This window comes from Trachemys scripta, chromosome 12 (genome assembly GCF_013100865.1).
Source record: "Trachemys scripta elegans isolate TJP31775 chromosome 12, CAS_Tse_1.0, whole genome shotgun sequence".
Lineage (NCBI taxonomy): Eukaryota > Metazoa > Chordata > Testudines > Emydidae > Trachemys > Trachemys scripta.
This window is the reverse complement of record NC_048309.1, coordinates 34,076,436-34,097,018: the sequence shown is the minus strand read 5'-3', so window position 1 is coordinate 34,097,018 and position 20,583 is coordinate 34,076,436. Positions and strand designations below refer to the sequence as shown.

Here is a 20,583-nt window from a genome sequence, read left to right as displayed (position 1 = left end):
TGACCCAGAAGGCTCATTCCTTTGGTGGGATTCTGGGAGAGGGTGTGTTTAAGCTATGTGGGGGCGGGGGGGTTGAAGGATCTGCACTGAGCCCAGGGGTTCCAGCTCTCAGGACAAGGTGCTAGACAAAGGGTCTGTGCCCTAGGAGTGTGCCAAGGGACCCCCGAGATTGGGGCAGTGCCTGGGCTCCATTCAGGTTCTATAGGTTTAAAGCATGCAGGGACCCAACAGCTGATTTCTCTCACTACAGTGGCTGAAAAGGAGTGCTCGTTTTGGACAGCCCAATCCTAGAATCTCTTTGCACCTCTATCTCATTCTATTGACTTCAACAGGCTTTGGAGCAGACATTCATTTCTCTCTGGTACAGCCTGAATAGGATATACAAGAGGATGGGATTTAAGATAATTAGCTACAGATTTCAGGCAATAAGAACAAGAATAATAAAATCACTGGTGGCAGTTTTTGGCTGTACATTTTGAAAATTCGGTTGAAAATCTTTGGTTTTCTATTGTCAAACAAAAAAGGTTTATTTTTTTCATGAAAAATCACAAGTGTCTGCATAATGGTGCTTTCCTCCCACCTCTGTTTTTTTACCAACTTCTGCTATTTCCTCAAAGCTAGTGAACCATCAATTGGTAGGGGGTCTGTGATGTTGGTGCTGAAGGTACAGTTGTCAATCCTCTCAGATGACCACATATAAGCAGCTGAGGTTAGTTACACTAGACTCTGTAGACAATATATGTAGGCTAAAGATGATGAGACTTATTCTTCTCAGACTTGTGCCTTGCATAGTCATTGATATCTTTGAAAATTGGAAACCCAACCTCCTCACCTGATGTAAATTGGTTGCCTACAGCTAAGGATGAGGATCCTTGGGTGTTTAACAACTATCATCACTGTGAGCACAGTCTCTGGTTCATTTTGCCCTAACTTCCCACAGGTGTAAATTGCTGTCATTAAATAAGGAACACAGATGGCCTGGTTCTCATCTCATTCACCCAGGTGTAAATGAGGAGTAACTCCTCTGGCAATGATAGTGCTGATTCTCGCACAGGCATAAATCAGGAATCACTACTTTGGTATCAGTGGGGTAATTCTCCTCTCACTTAGTTTGGGATAAATTAGGAGTAGCTCCATTGCAGTCAATGGGCCCAATCCTCTTCTCACTCACCTTGGCATAAGCCAGGAGTATGCCCACTGGACTCAATGGACACATTGAAAGTACAATTAGTCCCACTGTGGAGTATTTAGGCTGAGATTCTCAAAGGAACCTAAGGGGGATTTTTAAAAATTAATGGAAATTGGGCACCCACTCCTGCAGTGTCTTTCAACCAGTCAATGAATTTAGTTCATGATCAGCTTATATCCCAAAGGAGAGTATGTCTGCTCCTTTTGCAGTGACTTCTCAAATGTCTTAACTTCTCAAAGCCTTTTGTTTTCTGGGCTGGTGCCTCCAGAGCAGTGTGGAGAAAAGCCTTTTTCAGTAACCTGGGCATTCTACTGTTGACTGATGGAGTAGGGCAATATATCTCAGAAGGCCTCAATATGCAGCCATTACGGAGGGGCTTATGACCATTTAGCAGCCCTTAGGTTCTTTCCAGTAACACTCTGGGCCAAATGATTCTGGTGGGATAAATCCAATCCTCACTACATTTCTTGGAAATGGGAAATATTAAAATACCCAAGATTAACATGGCACCTCCCATTTCAGTTTATGAGTTTTGAAATGCAGCACTGTGAATGATCTCAGAATGAGGTGATGGACTTTATCTCTTTATATTTTATTGGGCTTCCCAATGGTAGAGAAGTCTGACCAGGTTTTACCAGTGGATAGACACATGAATAATCTACTTTAGTTCATGTTCCAACACAGCAACTGAGATGTGTTTCCCATAGATAAGTATACCAGCCCTGTTTTGCAGATGGAGAGAGATGGAGACATTGTGATATATTGGCTAAGATATGGTCTCTGGGCCACATGGTTTTATTAGGACATAAGTGGTGAATAGGCCTTTTTCTGAAATTCATCCCAGGTGAAGGGGTACCAGTTTACTGGTGTGGCATGCTATTGATGGAAACATGCTCTGACACATTAAGGGTTGTAGCAAAGTATTATCATTCTGACACTACTGCCTCAAACAAAACCCACTTGGGGCTACCAACAAGACTTGGTCGTCCAAGGTGTGTTGTAGAATCATAGAATTGTAAGATTGGCAGAGGTCTTCTAGTCCAGTCCCCTGCACACAGGGTGACACACTCCACAGAAGCGAGCCTCCTAGCCCAGGTCAAGAGCACTGTCTACACAGCTATTTTTAGAGAAATAGTACTGGCCCCGATAATCCAAGTCTATCGACCTGGGCTGGGATGTTTACAGTCATGGTGTGTGTTGATATACCCATATAGACACCTGAAAGTGACACTAACCAATTGGGATATGGCAGGCAGCCAGGTCAGGACCTTGCCCCACAACCAAATGCTTGCCTTTGAGTTTTTGTTTCTTTATTTAAAAGCACAGAGAGACAAATTCTGTTATTTTTTATTTAACTGTTTAGAGATGGATGCTGAGCTTATGGCATGGCTCATCCTGCTCCAAGCAAGTGGCCAAAACTTGTGGACTAAGGCAGGGAAGTGGCTGCAGTACCAACCGTGGTCCCATAGGCTGCTTCAGTGCAGCCTCACCTGACACAAGTTCTCAATCCAATTCCCCCAGAGGTCGATTGACGTCAGTCGGAAATAGACCAGACCCTACACCGCCGTATTACAAAACACAAAACAAAAGTTCAGGAAAGTAAGAATGCGGGGGAAATACTTGAGATGAGTAGAAGATACAAAAGAATCCTTAGGGAGAGTTGCTTTAAGAAAAGTTATGAAGATCTGAAGGAGAAAATATACTATAAAAATAACAGGGAAATAAGTAACAACCTAGGTCTACACTGTTTATTTATATTTAACAGCAATAACAGAAAGGCCATGCTTTGTGGGGAAAAAAGGCAATTTCTGGTTATGGAGTGTGAGAAAGTTCATGTGGTGTGTCCCAACAGTTACAGAATATTTCCTGATAAGTTAACAGTATAAATAAAAATAATTAATCTTTTGGGTATCAGAAGGCTTTCCTAATATAGATCCCTTCTAATTAAGTCTCTAGCTCTTTGCCACTATATTTGCTAGATTGCATAACTAACACAATATTCTCCATTCTTCATCAAACATACAGGGTCAGGTGGAGAGAGCCTCCGAATGCCAGAGACAGTTGTGAACATCGAAAATTATTTACAAGCGTCAGGTATGTGGAAATGTGTTCTTTACCTTGGTTCATTTTGGTAGAAAGTACAGTAAATGATGCCATGGGAGTGTAAAGTCAGGGCTTCGGTTTTACCTATCAGCATACAAGGGTCCTACATTGGTAGGAGCCGAACATCTACCAGCAATATTTAATCTCACAACACCATATGATTCCAAAAGAGTAGAAGAGTGCTAATATTGTGGCAATATTCAAAAAAGGCACAAGGGCTGCCCTGGGTAATTACAGTTACCCTGACATCAATCCTGGGAAAAATAATAGAAAAGGTGATACATGATACACTTAAAAATGAATTAAAGGACAAGAATACTAATAATGCTAGTGAACATGTTTTTTATGAAAAAGAGGTCTTGTCAAACACACCTCATTTTTCATAAAAGTAAAAGTTTGGCTGATAATGATAATTACATAGATGCAATATACTTAGACATCTGTAAGGCATTCTCTTTAGTATTGCATGACATTCTGATTGAAAACTCACCGCTATACAATATCAATAAAGCACACATTAAATGGATTAAGAACTGGTGAACTGACAGATCTCAGAAAAATAGTTGTTAATGACAGTCAAACACTGTTGGGGTTTATGCTCCATCGAAAATGTCAGCCAATACTAGCAAATAAATAAACACTTGGATGTCACCATTATGGGCACGGTACTATTGGATAGATAGATAGATAGATAGATAGACCGTCAATTGCTTGGCTACACTTTGGTACATTATGAAATATATTCAAGAGACCAAATAACCAAAGTCAGTCTTGTTTATCAATATGCTACAGGGAAAAGTTTTTATATGATACCAGTCTACAAAGAGCAGTCCCGTGCAGCAATGTTACATTCGCCTTACGCAGAAAGTGTTCTCCCAAGATTACACATTTCAGTTATTACTTATATGATTTTACAAGTAACACATTTCTTTACACATTATTATAATCCAACCCATCAATTCATTCCAGTTCCCTAACTTGTAGTTCTGTTTCTTCCTTATCTTTGTTTTGGATACTAGCATTCCAGGTACTGGTCAGTGAAGGTACCTTCATAGCTTGTACTAAGAAAGAACAAATGTATCTTATTTTGACAAGTCTCCTACCTATTGTGCCAAATGCTTACTTCAGCAAATGCAAAGTGTTATGGGATACTTAGCATAAGTGAACAGGACTATGGTGTATGACAGATTAAGCTATATCACTGTTACAATATTTGTGCTTAATATTGTTGGTGCTTAATGCATACTAAATGTATATATATATATATTGCTGATAATACATACAATTATTATGATATATATGTATATGCTAGCCAGCATACATTAATAGATAGCTAGATCTATTTAATGCATTAGCTTTACCACATTCTGCTTTGTTTAATGAACTCACTATCTTACCTTCTTAGCTCTAACAGGTAAAGGCCTTTACGAATAAAGGACGATGGAAAATCAAACCACAGTGACTGAGTTTACCCTATTGGGACTTTCAAATGACTCACAACTCCAGATTCCACTCTTCCTGGTGTTTTTAGTTATTTACCTAATCACTCTGGTGGGAAACATATTGATCATTCTGGTAATAAAGGTTGATCCTCATCTCCACACCCCTATGTATTTCTTCCTGAGCAACCTATCCTTTCTTGATATCTGTTACTCTTCAGTCACCGTTCCAAAGATGCTGGAGAACTTCCTGGCAAAGCAGAAGACGATTTCACTCAGTGGCTGCATTGCTCAGATATTCTTCTTTATTTTCATGGTTGGGACAGAGATTTTTCTCCTCTCAGTGATGGCATATGATCGATATGCTGCCATATGCAACCCTTTAAGATACAGCACCACTATGAGCCACCAGGTCTGTGTGAAGATGGTGTTGGGTGCATGGATATCTGGTTTCCTGGATTCCTTGTTCAACACACTTTACCTTACCGACTTGAGTTTCTGCAGTCCCCATGAAATTAACCATTTCAGCTGCGAACTGCCACTTCTGCTGCAGCTCTCCTGCACCGACACCTTTGCTAACGAGATGGTGATACTCTGCTTCAGTATGACATTAGGCTTTGCCTCTCTCCTCCTCATCCTGACTTCATATATTTGTATCCTCTCCTCCATCCTCGGGATCAGATCCTCGGAGGGCAGGCGCAGAGCCTTCTCCACCTGTGCCTCACATCTCACTATAGTTCTGTTGTTCTGCGGGACGGCATTCATCAGGTACATGAGACCTGCCTCTGGATATTCTTTTGCTCTTGACAAGCTAGTGTCCGTGCAGTACAGCATCTTAACGCCCATGTTAAACCCCATCATCTACAGCCTGAAAAATAAGGATATGAAGCTGGCTTTGAGAAAACTGTTGGGATAGATGATGTCACATGTGTGATGAACCGGGGAAATGTCTGTATTACTTTTTTATGTGCGACTCTGTTTTCCTGTTCAGTGTGGTTGTGGTACCTGACTGAATGCATGAAGTTAGATCAAAAGGGATTGCTAAGGGGAAAGCAAAACAATAGCCTAGATAAGTGTACCTCCTCAAACAATAGCCAACTTGATAACCATGAAGAGGGATTCCTCAGCTCCAAACAGCAACAGGGCTCAGCCAAGGCCGAGAATCTGGAGATCACAAGACAGTGAGCTGTTAAAGGTGCCCCCAGTGGAAAGAGAAGGGAGAAGTGATTGCATGCAATGAGGCTGACACAGACAAATCTCACATGGCATAGCTTCTGGTTGGCCTTGCCATGCATCCCATTGCCTTGGGCAGTGGCTTCCTACTGTTTCCAGCTATCACTACATAAAGGCACATTTCATTGCTTCTTCCATTTAGCCTGAACAAAGGATTGCTAGTGAGCCCATCAGCTTTAACCACGTCTATGATTCATGGCCGCTATTAACAATATAAATGTCCAATCCTTTTCTGAATTGCACTAATTTCTTGGCAAATCATAGCTTGGAATTGTAGTGAAGACAGCATTCAGGGAGAAATTTTCCTATACTGAGATTTCTTTGACTCAGATTCTTCATTACTGTCAAACCCCTTACACAGACTTAGACTGGAATTCACAAAGCCACCTAGGGAATTAGGAACTTCAATGACATTTGGGTTTATAACTCACTTAGGCTCCTTTGAAAATCTCAATTCTACTTCGCTGATACCTTCTAGTTACTTTGAAAATCGCAAATGCTGCAATGAAGGATACTATATTTACTTAGTCCAGCCTTGAGTGCAGGGGACCGGCCTAGAAGACCTCTTGAGGTCCCTTCCAGTCCTACACTTCTATATTGAGCATTTATAACACTAATAAAATAGGTTACTATTGCACTCATAGAAAGTTTCATTGCTCACTTAACTCTCTTAAGCTCCTTTGAAAATACTAGCAAAATGTTTAAGAGGCATCTGATTCCTTTTGACTGAAGATATTTTCTTTCTCTCTATGTACTCTACCTCCTAACAGACTAAAACCCAAAGTTATTTTTTTAGATGTACTCAGGCAAATGTCTCCTTGGAGTCGATAGGAGTTTTGCCTGTATAAAGATTGAATAAAAATTCATGAGATAGGATCAAATCCTATCTCAGTTAGAGATGGAACTGAGCTAGGAAAATTGCATCCAGATTTTGAAATCTAAAAAAAATTGGTATGGGTTTCCAGTGTGGGTTTTCAGATCCAGAAGATCCACAGTTTCATAATTCAATGGCTGAAAATTGAAGTTAGGCAAATTCAGACTCGAAATTTGGTGTACATTTGGAACAATTTACCAAGTGTTGAGATGGATTCTCCATCACTGTCTATTTTTAAATCAAGATGAGATGTTTCTATAAAAGATCTATTCTCATTCAATCAACAGTTTTTGGAGGAAGTTCTGTTATACAGGTGGACAGACTAGGTGATCCCAATGATCCATCCTCACCTAGGCATCTACAAAAAAAAATACAGGGATTTTCAAAAGTGCCTAATTTGGCTAGTTGTCCAACTCCCATTGTATTTCAGTAGGGGTTAGCCAATTTACTTCCTTGCACTCCTTTGTGAATCCCAGCCTCTATTTTTAAAGTTAAGATGTGCAGGACCCAGTTAAAGTCAGATAGACATTTTTCAAGATAACACCTTTATTGTGGTTAGGAATTCACACATTGGCTACGTCTACATTGCAGACCACTTGCAGTGGCATGTAGGGTATGTGTAGCTATACGCCACAGTGAAAAACAAGGCTGCTTCCACACTGTGGTGTGTACACATGCCAGTGAAAGGCTCAGTAGCAGTGAAAGACAATGGCAGCAGGGAGGCAGTGGGACACAACCTGGCTAAAAGAAGCCATGCAGATGAGAGAGGCACTGCTTGGGTGAGTAGACGGCCATATAGTGCCCCATCATCTACACCGCTATTTATACCCATGCTGGGGGGCGAGCCATATATCTACTCTACACACTGCTGAAAGAAGTGTGCAGTGTCAACGTACCTCCAGAGAGAGAGACACCTGCTAAGACCAGAGTGAGGGACTAATTGAAATATTTTGCTTATAATTTTCTTCAGAGATGCTTTTAAGGGAAATGGATTGTTCAACATTATCTATGGGTCTTACCCTCTGTTGCTTTTCTGTTGTTAGCAACAAGAACAAGGTCAAGGAAAGTGTGGGCCCCTTACTGAATGGGAGAGGCAAACTAGTGACAGAGGATGTGGAAAAAGCTAATGTACTCAATGCTTTTTTGTCTCTGTCTTCACGAACAAGGTCAGCTCCCAGACTACTGCACTGGGAAGCACGGTATTGGGAGGAGGTGACCAGCCTTCTGTGGAGAAAGAAGTGATTCAGGACTATTTAGAAAACTGGACAAACACAAGTCCATGGGGCCGGATGCGCTGCATCTGAGGGTGCTAAAGGAGTTGGCTGATGTGACTGCAGAGCCATTGGCCATTATCTCTGAAAACTCATGGTGATTGAGGGAGGTCCTAGATGACTGGAAAAAGGCTAATGTGGTGTCCATCTTTAAAAAAGGGAAGAAGGAGGATCCAGGGAACTACAGGCCAGTCAGCCTCACCTCAGTCCCTGGAAAAATCATGGAGCAGGTCCTCAAGGAATCAATTTTGAAATGCTTAGAGGAGAGGAAAATGATCAGAAACAGTCAGCATGGATTCACCAAAGGCAAGTCATGCCTGACTAACCTAACTGCCTTCTATGATGAGATAACTGGCTCTGTGGATGAGGGGAAAGCAGTGAACATATTATTCCTTGACTTTAGCAAAGCTTTTGACACGGTTTCCCACAGTATTCTTGCCAGCAAGTTAAAGAAGTATGGGCTGGATAAATGGACTATAAGGTGGATGGAAGCTGTCTAGATCATCGGGCTCAATGGGTAGTGATCAATGGCTCCATGTCTAGTTGGTAGCCAGTATAAAGTGGAGTCCCCCAAGGGTTGGTCCGGGGGTCGGTTTTGTTCAATATCTTAATTAATGATCTGGAGGATGGCATGGATTGCACTCTCAGCAAGTTTGCAGATGACACTAAACTGTGAGGAGTGGTAGATATGCTGGAAGGTAGAGATAGGATACAGAGGGACCTAGACAAATTAGAGGATTGGGCCAAAATAAATCTGATCAGGTTCAACAAGGACAAGTGCAGAGTCCTGCACTTAGGACGGAAAAATCCCATGCACTGCTATAGACTAGGGACCGAGTGGCTAGGCAGCAGTTCTGCAGAAAAGGACCTAGGGGTTACAGTGAATGAGAAGCTGGATATGAGTCAACAGTGTGCCCTTGTTGCTAGAAGGCTAACGGCATTTTGTGCTGTATAAGTGGGAGCATTGCTAGCAGATCGAGGGATGTGATCATTCCCCTCTATTCGGCACTGGTGAGGCCTCATCTGGAGTCCTGTGTCCAGTTTTGGGCCCCACACTACAAGAAGGATGTGGAAAAATTGGAAAGAGTCGAGCAGAGGACAACAAAAATGATTAGGGGGCTGGAACGCAGGACTTATGAGGAGAGGCTGAGGGAACTGGGCTTATTTAGTCTGCAGAGGAGAAGAATGATAGCTGCTTATCATAGAATCATAGAATATCAGGGTTGGAAGGGACCTCAGGAGGTCATCTAGTCCAACCCCATGCTCAAAGCAGGATTTGAAAGGGGGTTCCAAAGAGGATGGCTCTAGACTGTTCTCAGTGGTACCAGATGACAGAAAAAGGAGTAATGGTCTCAAGTTGCAGTGGGGGAGCTTTAGGTTGGATATTAGGAAAAACGTTTTCACTAGAAGGCTAGTGAAGTACTGGAAAGGGTTACCTAGGGAGGTGGTGGAATCTCCATCCTTAGAGGTTTTTAAGGTCAGGCTTGACAAAGCCCTGGCTGGAATGATTTAGTTGGGGATTGGTCCTGCTTTGAGCAGGGGGTTGGACTAGATGACCTCCTGAGTTGCCTTACAACCCTGATATTTTATGATTATATGAATCTATGATCTCTTACTATGAGCTGAGTATAGCTAATTGTGGTCTTCACTTGCAGCAAAGGGGTATAGCTTTGGGGAAGAGATCTATCCATGTCCATTCTTTAAGGGCTTTTGGGGAATCATTCCCTAGAGCCCTGCACAACTCAGAAGCAGAGGACCAGAGGCAACACTTAACTTGATTGTGCTGTGTGTTTCTAAAGTTTCATCAAACTAATGTGAAATCAGAGACACAGGGCAGAATGGGATGCCAGGGACTCCTGACTTCTAACCCTGGTCATATGGGAACGATGCATGTGGTTCCTACCCACTGACAGTATGTTCTTATCATTTCTCTATCCAGGCATTGTACATATTGTGACAGACCCATGACCAGTGGGATACAGGAGTCTGGTAGAGGGCAAATATACTGGTCACTGGATGAGTACTTTTCTGTTCCCTGAGTGACCAGAGCAGGGGCTGCACTAGAATAATCAGGAACCTGCTAGAACCAGTTAAGGCAGGCAGGCTAATTAGGACACCTGGAGCCAATTAAGAAGAAGCTGCTAGAATCAATTAAGGCAGGCGAATCAGGGCACCTGGGTTTTAAAAGGAGCTCACTTCAGTTTGTGGTGCGAGTGTGAGGAACTGGGAGCAAGAGGCACAAGGAGCTGAGTGAGAGGGTGTGCTGCTGGAGGACTGAGAAGCACAAGCGTTATCAGACACCAGGAGGAAGGTCCTGTGTTGAGAATAAGGAAGGTGTTTGGAGGAGGCCATGGGGAAGTAGCCCAGGGAGTTGTAGCTGTCATGCAGCTGTTACAGGAGGCACTATAGACAGCTGCAGTCCACAGGGCCCTGGGCTGGAACCCGGAGTAGAGGGCAGGCCCGGATTCCCCCCAAACCTCCCAATTGACCTGGACTGTGGGTTCTTCCAGAGAGGAAGGTCTCTGGGCTGTTCCCTAACCCACATGGTGAATCTCTGAGGCAAGAAAATCCACCAATAAGCGCAGGACCCACCAAGATAGAGGAGGAACTTTGTCACAATATGCAGTCTGTGTCCTATGCTTGTCCATGATGTCAGGTGAGGCCAGTGCACAGGCCATCTCAGACCCTCGTGTAGTTCCACTTCTTTATGCATAAGAGCTTAGCATGTAAGTAGGGCTGGGAGGGAGTGAAGAATAGGATGATGATTTAAACATGACCTTCCTCATGGTAATAAGGCACTTAGCTTCACTAGAAATGGTTTTAAAAAATCCTTTGGCTGGAACAGTTTTTCATTGGGAAATGCAGTTCTATCGAAACACAAATATTTGTTGGAAAGTGTCGATCTCAACAACACTTTTGAGGAATATTTTCAACTCTCTTGTTTTGTTTTGATTATGGCAGAACATTTTGTTTCAACTATATCTTTTTGATTAATTTTGTTTTGACTTTTATATTATATTAAAATAAAACACAGAAATATACATAACAGGTCATGGTTCAGAGACTATACTGAGCTTGAGTATCATGTGATATAACAATGCTAAGGAAAATAAAAATAATGACGGGCAGATGGCAAAAGGTTTATACTGGTCTTATATAGAAGGAACTCAAGCAGCAAATGTAGAACACAAATATTAAAAAGAAGCAGATGAATCAGAAAAATTCCCAAGGGAATCATCCAAATCATGTGTATCAGAGCAGAAGAGATTTAGTAACTTTGGGATGTTGAAAAAATATTACCAAGAGAACGTAAGAATGGCATACAGGGTCAGGACAAAAGTCCATCGAGCCCAGTATCCTGTCTCCGGACAGTGGCCAATGCCAGGTGCCCTAGAGGGAATGAATAGAACAGGCAATCATCAAGTGATCCATCCCCTGTCGCCCATTCCCAGCTTCTGGCAAACAGAGGCTAGGGACAGCATCCTTGCCATCCTGGCTAATAGCCATTGATGGACCTACCCCCCATGAACTTATCTAGTTCTTTTTTTAACCTTGTTATAATTCTGGCCTTCACAACATCCTCTGATGAGGAGTTCCACATGTTGAATGTGCATTGTTTGTTTTAAATCTGCTGCCTATTAATTTCATTTGGTGACCCCTAATTCTTGTGTTATGATAAGGAGTAAATAGCACTTCCTTATTTACTTTCTCCACACCAGTCATGATTTTATAAACGTGTAGCATATCCCTCCTTAGTCATCTCTTTTCCAAGCTGAAAAGTCTCAGTCTTATTAATCTCTCCCCGTATGGCAGCTGTTCCATACCCCTAATCATTTTTGTTGCCCTTTTCTGAACCCTTTCTAATTCCAATATATCTTTTTTGAGATGGGGCGATCACATCTGCACGCAGTATTCAAGATGTGGGTGTTCAATGGATTTATATAGAGGCAATATGATATTTTCTGTTTTATTATCTATCCCTTTCTTAATAATTCCCAGCATTCTCTTTGCTTTTTTGACTGCCGTTTCAGATTGACTGGATGTTTTCAGAGAAGTATCCACAATGACTTCAAGATCTCTTTCTTGAGTGGCTACAGCTAATTTAGACCCCATCATTTTATATGTATAGTTGGGATTATGTTTTCCAATGTGCATTACTTTGCATTTATCAACATTGAATTTCATCTCCCATTTTGTTGCCCAGTCACCCAGTTTTGAGAGATTCTTTTGCTCTTCGCAGTCTGCCTGGCACCTATCTTGAGTAGTTTTGTATCGTCCGCAAATTTTTCCACCTCAGTGTTTACCCCTTTTTCCAGATCATTTATGAATATGTTGAATAGTACTGGGTCCAGTACAGACCCCTGGGGGACAACAGTATTTACCTCTCTCCATTCTGAAAACTGACCATTTATTCCTATCCTTTGTTTCCTGTCTTTTAACCAGTTTCTGATCCATAGTAGGACCTTCCCTCTTATCCCATGACAGCTTACCTTGCTTAAGAGCCTTTGGTGAGGGACCTTGTCAAAGGCTTTCTGAAATCTAAGTACACTATATTCACTGGATCCCCCTTGTCCACATGCTTGTTTATCCCTTTGAAGAATTCTAGTAGATTGGTGAGGCATGATTTCCCTTTACAAAAACCATGTTGACTCTTCCCCAACAAATTATGTTTGTCTATATGTCTGACAATTTTGTTCTTTATTATAGTTTCAACCATTTTGCCCAGTACTGAAGTAAGGTTACCAGTACCAGTAAGGGATCACCTCTGGAGCATCACATTAGCTAGCCTCCAGTCATTTGGTACAGAAGCTGATTTAAATGGTAGACTACAAACCACAGTTAGTAGTTCTGCAATTTCACATTTGGGTTTCTTCAGAACTCTTGAGAGAATACCATCTGGTCCTGGTGACTTATTACTAATTAGTTTAGCAGTTTGTTCCAAAACCTCCTCTAATGACACCTCAATCTGGAACAGTTCCTCAGATTTGTCACCTAAAAAGAATGACTCAGGTTTGGGAATCTGCTTCACATCCTCAGCTGTGAAGACCAATGCAAAGAATTAATTTAGTTTCTCTGCAATTGCCTTATCGTCCTTAAGTGCTCCTTTAGCATCTCAATCATCCAGTGGACCCACTGGTTGTTTAGCAGGCTTCCTGCTTCTCATGTACTTAAAAAGAAAATTTGCTGTTACTTTTTGAGTCTTTAGCTAGCTGTTCTTCAAATTATTTTTTGGCCTTCCTAATTATATGTATCTTTAGTGTCCTCATGGCCAAGATGGAGTCTGCTCTGCAGGCAGCTCTGGCCAAGAGAAGGCGCGCGCAGGAATGCAGCAGGAGAAATCCCTTCCACCCCAGAGGCACCTGTTCCAACCCCCCCAGAGTGAACACACACCCCCACAGGAAAAGTACAATGGATATGACAAAGGGAGATATTTATTTACAGAGGGATAAGAGGAGAAATACAACAAGGGGAAATATAGGGGAAGCAGTAAGACAGGGCTGCATCCAAACCAAGGCCCCACGGACCCAGTGGCAGCACAGTCTGGAAGGGCAGACACCAAGCAATGTGTCTGCACACAGAGTTCAGGAGTCCCGAGCAAAGTTCCAGTCCAGTGGTGAGTCTTGGGTGCTCCTGGTTGTCTTCGGCGCCAGTGAACTTTCCCCGAACAAACCCCTCTGGTGCCCTCTTCTGCCACTCTCTGCAAAGCCACACAGAGCGACCACCTCCCCACTTAACTAGCTACAGCCTCCCTCCTTGTTCCCAATGCAGAGTCACAAGCCCCAGTACTCACAGTCCCATGCAGCTCTGGGCAGCCGTGATACTGGGTCCAGATCTGGCCTGTCCTTCTTGGGCAATTCCTCCCTGGCACAGTGCTCCTGTCCTGGCTCCTGTCCTGGGGGGTCCCCGATCAGCCCTGTCCTTCCCAGGCTTCAGGCAGGTTCTCTGCTGCTTCACTTTTCCAGGGCCTGCAGGCTGCCTCTCCCTCTCCCTGGAGCTCCAGCGCTGCCCCCTGGAGTTTCCCTCCTTTTTCCTTACTCTCCCCCTCCCCCTTAAGAAAAAGATTTAAAGGGGCCGTGCTCTCTAAACCCCAAAGGGGTTACATATATTTGTACACTACATTTGCCAGAGTTTATGCTCCTTTCTATTTTCCTCACTAGGATTTAACTTCCACTTTAAAAAGGATGCCTTTTTGCCTCTCGCTGCTTCTTTTACTTTGTTGTTTAGCCAAGGTGGCACTTTTTTGATTTTCTTACTATATATATATATTTTTTTTTTTTAATTTGGGGTATACATTTAAGTTAAGTCTCTATTATGGTGTCTTTAAAAAGTTTCTATGCAGCTTGCAGGGATTTCACTTTTGGCGCTGTACCTTTTAATTTCTGTTTAACTAGCTTCCTCATTTTTGTGTATCCCCCTTTCTGAAATTAAATGCTACTGTGTTGGGCTGCTGTAGTGTTTTCTCCACCACAGAGATGTTAAATTTAATTATATTATGGTCACTATTACCAAGCGGTCCAGCTATATTCACTTCTTGGACCAGGTCATGAAATACCTCTCCTCTTGCGGGTTCCAGGAATAGCTGCTCCAAGAAGCAGTCATTTAAGATGTCATGAAACTTTATCTATAATGGGCATGTTGAACAGACTTCAGGCTATGTAGCTCATGTGTGTATGCCCCTCATATTGCCATGCTATCTCTCAGCACCCCACAGTTTTTAACACATTTATCCCCATACTATCCCGGTGTGTCAGGCACAGATATTAATTTTATTCCCATTGTATGTCTGGGGAACTGAGACAGATTTAAAGGCCAGATTTTTAAGGGTATTTAGGTGCCTAGTAAGGTTTTCAAAAGCATCTTGACACCTTACACCCATTGAAATCAATGAGTTTTAGGCAACTAGGCACTTTTGAAAATAGCACTAGAGGCCTAAATACCTTTGAAAAGCTGACCCTTGGGGACTCACTCAAGGTCACACAAGACGGTTGCTGCAGAGGTGGGAACTGAAACCTGTTTTCCTAAGTCCCAGGATAGCACCCTAACAAGTGGGCCATCCTTTCCACACCAGGCTCTGCCAATAGAACCAAGCTTCCTACTCTTAATTCCCCAGGTTAAGTCCTCAGATAACATCAGCACAATTTATCATCTATGCGGAGACAAGATATGGCTTTACACAGAGAGAACTTTTAGTGCACAACATAGAGGGTAGGTCTACACTGTACACTCCTTACAATGGCATGTAGAGGCACATACACTGCACACAGGTAGAGTAGACAGTGAGGCCCTGTTGAGGTGAGTAAAGACAGACCAGAATCTTAGGGTCTGCCTACACAGCTCTCTACATGCCCAAGCAGTGCCTCCCACGACTATACCAAGCAGTGACTATCTCTCACTGACACATGTAGCTACACACCACTTGCTTTTCACTGCTGTGTGCAGTTACACATCGTCACTGTGCTGTGTGCTGTGTAGAGTGTGACACGGGGAATTATTTTTTCTTGGTGAAAAATACCCTCCCCATCAATTTTCTCAGCACACTTTTTTATCTCCTTGTTTCCCACAGTCCTTAGGCTAGGTCTACATTGTTACCTTGCCTCAGTGAGTCACAGCTGAGAACACCAAATTCAGGAGAAACTGCTGAGAAATAGGGCAGACTCATCCCAAACTGGAGGTTATTCTATCTTTAGATTATAGCAGGCCAGGACCATAAGTAAACTTCTGTCTCACCACATTTTGGTTAACAGGAAGTCAATAATGCAGTCTCCTTAGGCATATAGAGACTGGACTCTATGATGAGTGGTTACTGAAAGCCAATTTCATGAAATATAGGGTCCTTCCAATCTCAAGATATCAGCCACTTAGTCAGGTCAATATAAACCTCAGATCTACCCAATCATCATGTTGGTGCCAAACCTTTAGTCACTAAAAGAATAATAATAATAAAAGAAAGAATAAGAGAGTTTAATAATAAAAGAAAGAATAAGAGAGTTAATCATGGTTAATAGATCATATACATACAATAATTGCAAAATCCTTATACCAGGTTTATAGCAGCAATGGTTTAGGCTGCTGGCTTGTAAAGTCTCTCTGGTAGCTTCCAAAAGATTGGAAGGTCCTCAGTCCATAGTTCTAAATGCTCCTTTTTGCTGTAAATCCACAGTCCAGAGAATCAGGGCAGGAAAGAAGCAAAATAGAGTCATCTCGGGTTTTTTTTATACCCTTTGCCATGTGCCTGTAAATTTACTGGCTCAAACACAGCTCACAGTCTCTGTTTGTGGAAAGTTACTGGCCTAAGATGGAATCCAGGATCACATGAGCATATCACATATCCTTACGTGCTTTGGTTACTCACAGAGGCAGCCATTACCCGTATTCTGGCTGAGGCATCCACACAAAGGCTTACTGGGAGGGATAAGTTTCTTCTATGGCCCACTGTTAGAGTGAAGTGTCTTTAGGAGGCCATCAAGCTTGAATAGTCCATTCACAATGGACTGGTGAGACTGGATGTAAACTACTTTGTGGGTGTTACCCCAGGAACAAATGCATTTGAGATACAGATGTATAGCCAATATTCATAACTTCAGATACAGTGATGATACCTGGATTTAAACAGGATAATCTTATTTAGCGAATCATAACTTTTCTATTGTCATGTTACAAATATACTTTGCTCAAGATATGTTGTATTGTATAACAGTGGCAATATCAATCATACAAATGGTCTTACTTCAATCATACAGCATCACATACATTAGAAACTTTTGCGGGTGTTTCAATGTCAGTTAGGGGTGCTAAAGCCCTAGACACATTTGCCAGCATAGATTATTTCATTACTGAAATATGGTAATGGCTTTACTATTCAATATTATTCAAACGTCTATATTGCATGAAGAAACTTGCAATTCACAACACTCAGCCATGGAATATTCCAGGCTATAAAGAAAGGATAATGCCTTGTGAGTGTGTAAGCCCTTGTTCCAAGTGATGGGGTTTGAGAACAAAAGTGTGCCCAGGACTGTGATGGGAAATTAGTACTACCTGAAAAGGTAATTTAATGCACCTCTGCCATCCTTCTGCCTGCAGAGAGCTAGAGGAAGCCATGCTTGGATTTGCTATCATTGCACATGCTGCTGCCTTGACATGGGTTCATGATGAATTTTTGATCCAGACTATCCTGAGTAGCATTTTCCCCAGGGCATCTTTTATCTCCTTATTTCTCAGGCTATAAATCATCGGATTCAACAGTGGTGGCACCACAGAGTAAAACACAGCAGCCAGCAGGTCCTGATACAGTGAGGACATTGACTTTGGTCTCATGTAGGTGAACATTGTGGTGCTCATAAATAACGAAAATACAATCAGGTGGGGCAGGCAGGTGGAGAAGGCTTTGTATTTGCCCTGTGCGGAAGGGATTCTTAGAATCATGGAGAAGATCTGAATATAGGATACAAATATTGAAACAACAAAAAGGAAACCAAAAAATAAAACACAGACAATAACCAAAATTTCATTAGCTGATGTATCGTAGCAAGAGATCTTTAGTAGCTGTGGGATATCGCAGAAGAACTGTCCAATAACATCAGAGCGGCAGAAAGATAACCTAAATGTGTTACTCGTGTGCATCACTGAATAGAGGACAGCACTGATCCAGCACCCAGATGCCATCTGGGCACACATTGTCTTGTTCATGATCACCCTGTAATGTAGGGGACGACAGATAGCAACATAGCGGTCATACGCCATGACCACGAGAAGAATCATTTCTGCAAAAGCTAAGGTGAGAACCAAAAAGACTTGGGCAACACAACCAGAGAAAGAGATCAATCTGGTGTTGGTTAAGGAATTGGCCATGGATTTAGGGACTGTGACAGAGATGTAGCAGATATCTAGGAAGGACAAGTTTCCAAGGAAGAAGTACATGGGGGTGTGAAGTTGGTGGTTGAAGACTACAGCCATGATGATGACCAGATTCCCCACCAGGGCTGCCAGGTAAATGACTAGAAATACCACAAAATGTAGAATCTGCAGCTCCCGGACATCAGAAAATCCCAGGAGAAGAAACTCGGTCAGGGTGGTTTGGTTGGACATTTCTTGCCTGGGACACACTCTGTAGAGAAATGGACATGGAAAGAAAGAAAGAAGACGTTAAACAGTTTATACGTATTGTGTAGCAGAAAAGATACAGGGGACTGAAGAACTACAAATGGACTCTCCATTTTTTTTTTTACTTTGCTACATGGATGTACATTTCTTATTATGGTTAAGAGGAGGTTTTATTTTGAAAGATAACAATTTAGAAAATTTATCTTTTTATTCAACAGACTGACTAGCTGTATATATTCCAAATTATATCTGCTGACTCTACTGACCAAAATGAGTTATATTATTTCTTTTCCTGTGAAACCCATAGAAGCAACACAGCTATAGAAGATTAGCATGTATGATCTTCTGGTTGATTTATCTGCTTCAGCAAGAGCATTCTTAGCTAAGTTTCAAATACAGGCACAGTTTTGCCCTCACTTACACCTGAGGTATCACACTCTTAAATCCCACACCTACTGACATCTGTGCAATCCAGCTGCCTTTAAATTCCTCCCTCAGTGACACACATGCTAAATACTTATTTTACAGTCTACCTCATACAACTCCATTGTCTTTATTTTCTGCCCTCAGTGACATCTGTGCAACTGAAGTTGAGATTTTCAAAGTGGCCAAAGGGGTTTAGAAGTCCATTCTGCTATAATTAATAATTGATCATCCAAATCCATTTGGTGACTTTGAAAATCTCAGTCTATATTTTTGCAGATGAAGATATGCCTCAATGAAGAATATCTGTGTATCTCTATAGGCGTTGTATCCCACATGGAAGACTTAGTACTTTGTCTCTTTATGATCTTAATTAAAGATTAGGAGAAGTAAAGGATGGAAAAATCTACTAGATCATCTAACCCATCTTCCTGAGTTCTACCACTAGGCCTTTTTCTTGTATCATATCCAGTGTTGTTTGTGAAATATGAAGCAATAGGATTTCCAATATTTGTTCCATGCATTTTAACTGTTTATAGCTTCAGGCCAATTCCTCTGGTACCACCCAATGCAGCAAAATCAATAGTTCTCTTAGCAACTCAATGTCAGAAATATTTTGGAAACATGGACTGAGTTGAGAGATAAGCATTAAAAATTAATTTGAAGACTGTATTTGTTGATTTAGGAAGAAAATTTAGAAGACTGAAGTATGTAGTAAATAGTGACATATTTTCAGAATGTGAACACCAAATAGGAAGATGAACTATTTAACACAAAGAAAAGAGGGACAAGTAAAACTGATGGGATAGAATTAAGAAAGGGAAATTTAGCTGGAATGTCAGAAAAAATTCCTGATATTGAGGCCCATGAGCCTCTAAATTAGACTTAGAGCATCGTTGGCACATTCAAAACCAGAATAGACAAAATCAATGGTAAATATCCTATATGTCTGCATGTTTCCATATGCAAAGTAGGAAATATGTGATGCAGATATTGAATTGTATTGTATATCTGAGCATTGCTGTAGATCAAATATATAATAAAATATTGATGTTGAGAGAGTGAATTGATATGTCTTTTTCTTCCTAGCTAAAGTTGCTCTTAAAAGGTGTACATTAAATGTGAATGGTTCAATACTGGTCAGACTGTTAAAGTAAGAGTACATGTGCATAAATTGATTTAAATACTAATTTCCTGTGGTCTTAATGCTTCACATTATTTTAATAGTAATGCCACAATTTATGCATTTTGTTTAAGGGGTACATTAGTTACTTCAGATAATTAACCCTAATTTAACCAACACAAAACTTAAAAGCGAGGAAATGTCTGTTCTGTATCATCCTGGAGAAAAATCATGGAAGTATTCACTGTGAATGGGACACCATGTCCTATCCCAACATACATGTACAGATAGAGAGAGAAAAAGAGCGAGAGCGAGAGATGCACCTTCCACTTCAGAGAATTGTAATTATAGTTATAATTTGTCTTGTTAATTTTCCTCACTGAAATTAAATACATTTCCAACCATTTAATAAAGCCAAGATTAAAGGAGTGCAGGACACTTAGGCCTTGGCTACACTTACCCGCTAGTTCGACAGCTGGAAATCGAACTTCTGGGTTCGACTTATCGCGTCTAGTCTGGACGCGATAAGTCGAACCCGGAAGTGCTCGCCGTCGACTGCGGTACTCCAGCTCGCCGAGAGGAGTACCGCGGAGTCGACGGGGGAGCCTGCCTGCCGCGTGTGGACCAAGGTAAGTTCGAACTAATTCGAACTAAGGTACTTCGAACTTCAGCTACGTTATTCACGTAGCTGAAGTTGCGTACCTTAGTTCGAATTAGGGGGGTAGTGTAGACCTGGCCTTACTGTGCTGATGTATGCGGGTTTCTTCCAATGTACAGTGTCTTTCCTCCTCCAACCTCAAGTCAATAAAAAAAAAATCTGTCAT

General features: G+C 41.7%; 2 protein-coding genes across 2 annotated transcripts; one reads left to right on the top strand and one right to left on the bottom strand.

Annotated features, from left to right (window-relative positions):
• Positions 1 to 4,732: 4,732 nt before the first annotated feature.
• On the top strand, positions 4,733 to 5,647 carry LOC117886320 (olfactory receptor 5V1-like). Its single transcript, XM_034788021.1, has one exon. It carries the CDS (start codon positions 4,733 to 4,735, stop codon positions 5,645 to 5,647), a length of 915 nt encoding a protein of 304 aa, XP_034643912.1.
• Positions 5,648 to 17,256: 11,609 nt separating this feature from the next.
• On the bottom strand, positions 17,257 to 18,198 carry LOC117886081 (olfactory receptor 14C36-like). The gene has a single exon (XM_034787718.1). It carries the CDS (start codon positions 18,196 to 18,198, stop codon positions 17,257 to 17,259), a length of 942 nt encoding a protein of 313 aa, XP_034643609.1.
• Between the last annotated feature and the right edge of the window lie 2,385 nt (positions 18,199 to 20,583).

Bases quoted from the DNA above. Each gene is read 5' to 3' on its own strand.
- LOC117886081 (XM_034787718.1), bottom strand. From the start codon at position 18,198: ATGTCCAACCAAACCACCCTGACCGAGTTTCTTCTCCTGGGATTTTCT.
- LOC117886320 (XM_034788021.1), top strand. From the start codon at position 4,733: ATGGAAAATCAAACCACAGTGACTGAGTTTACCCTATTGGGACTTTCA.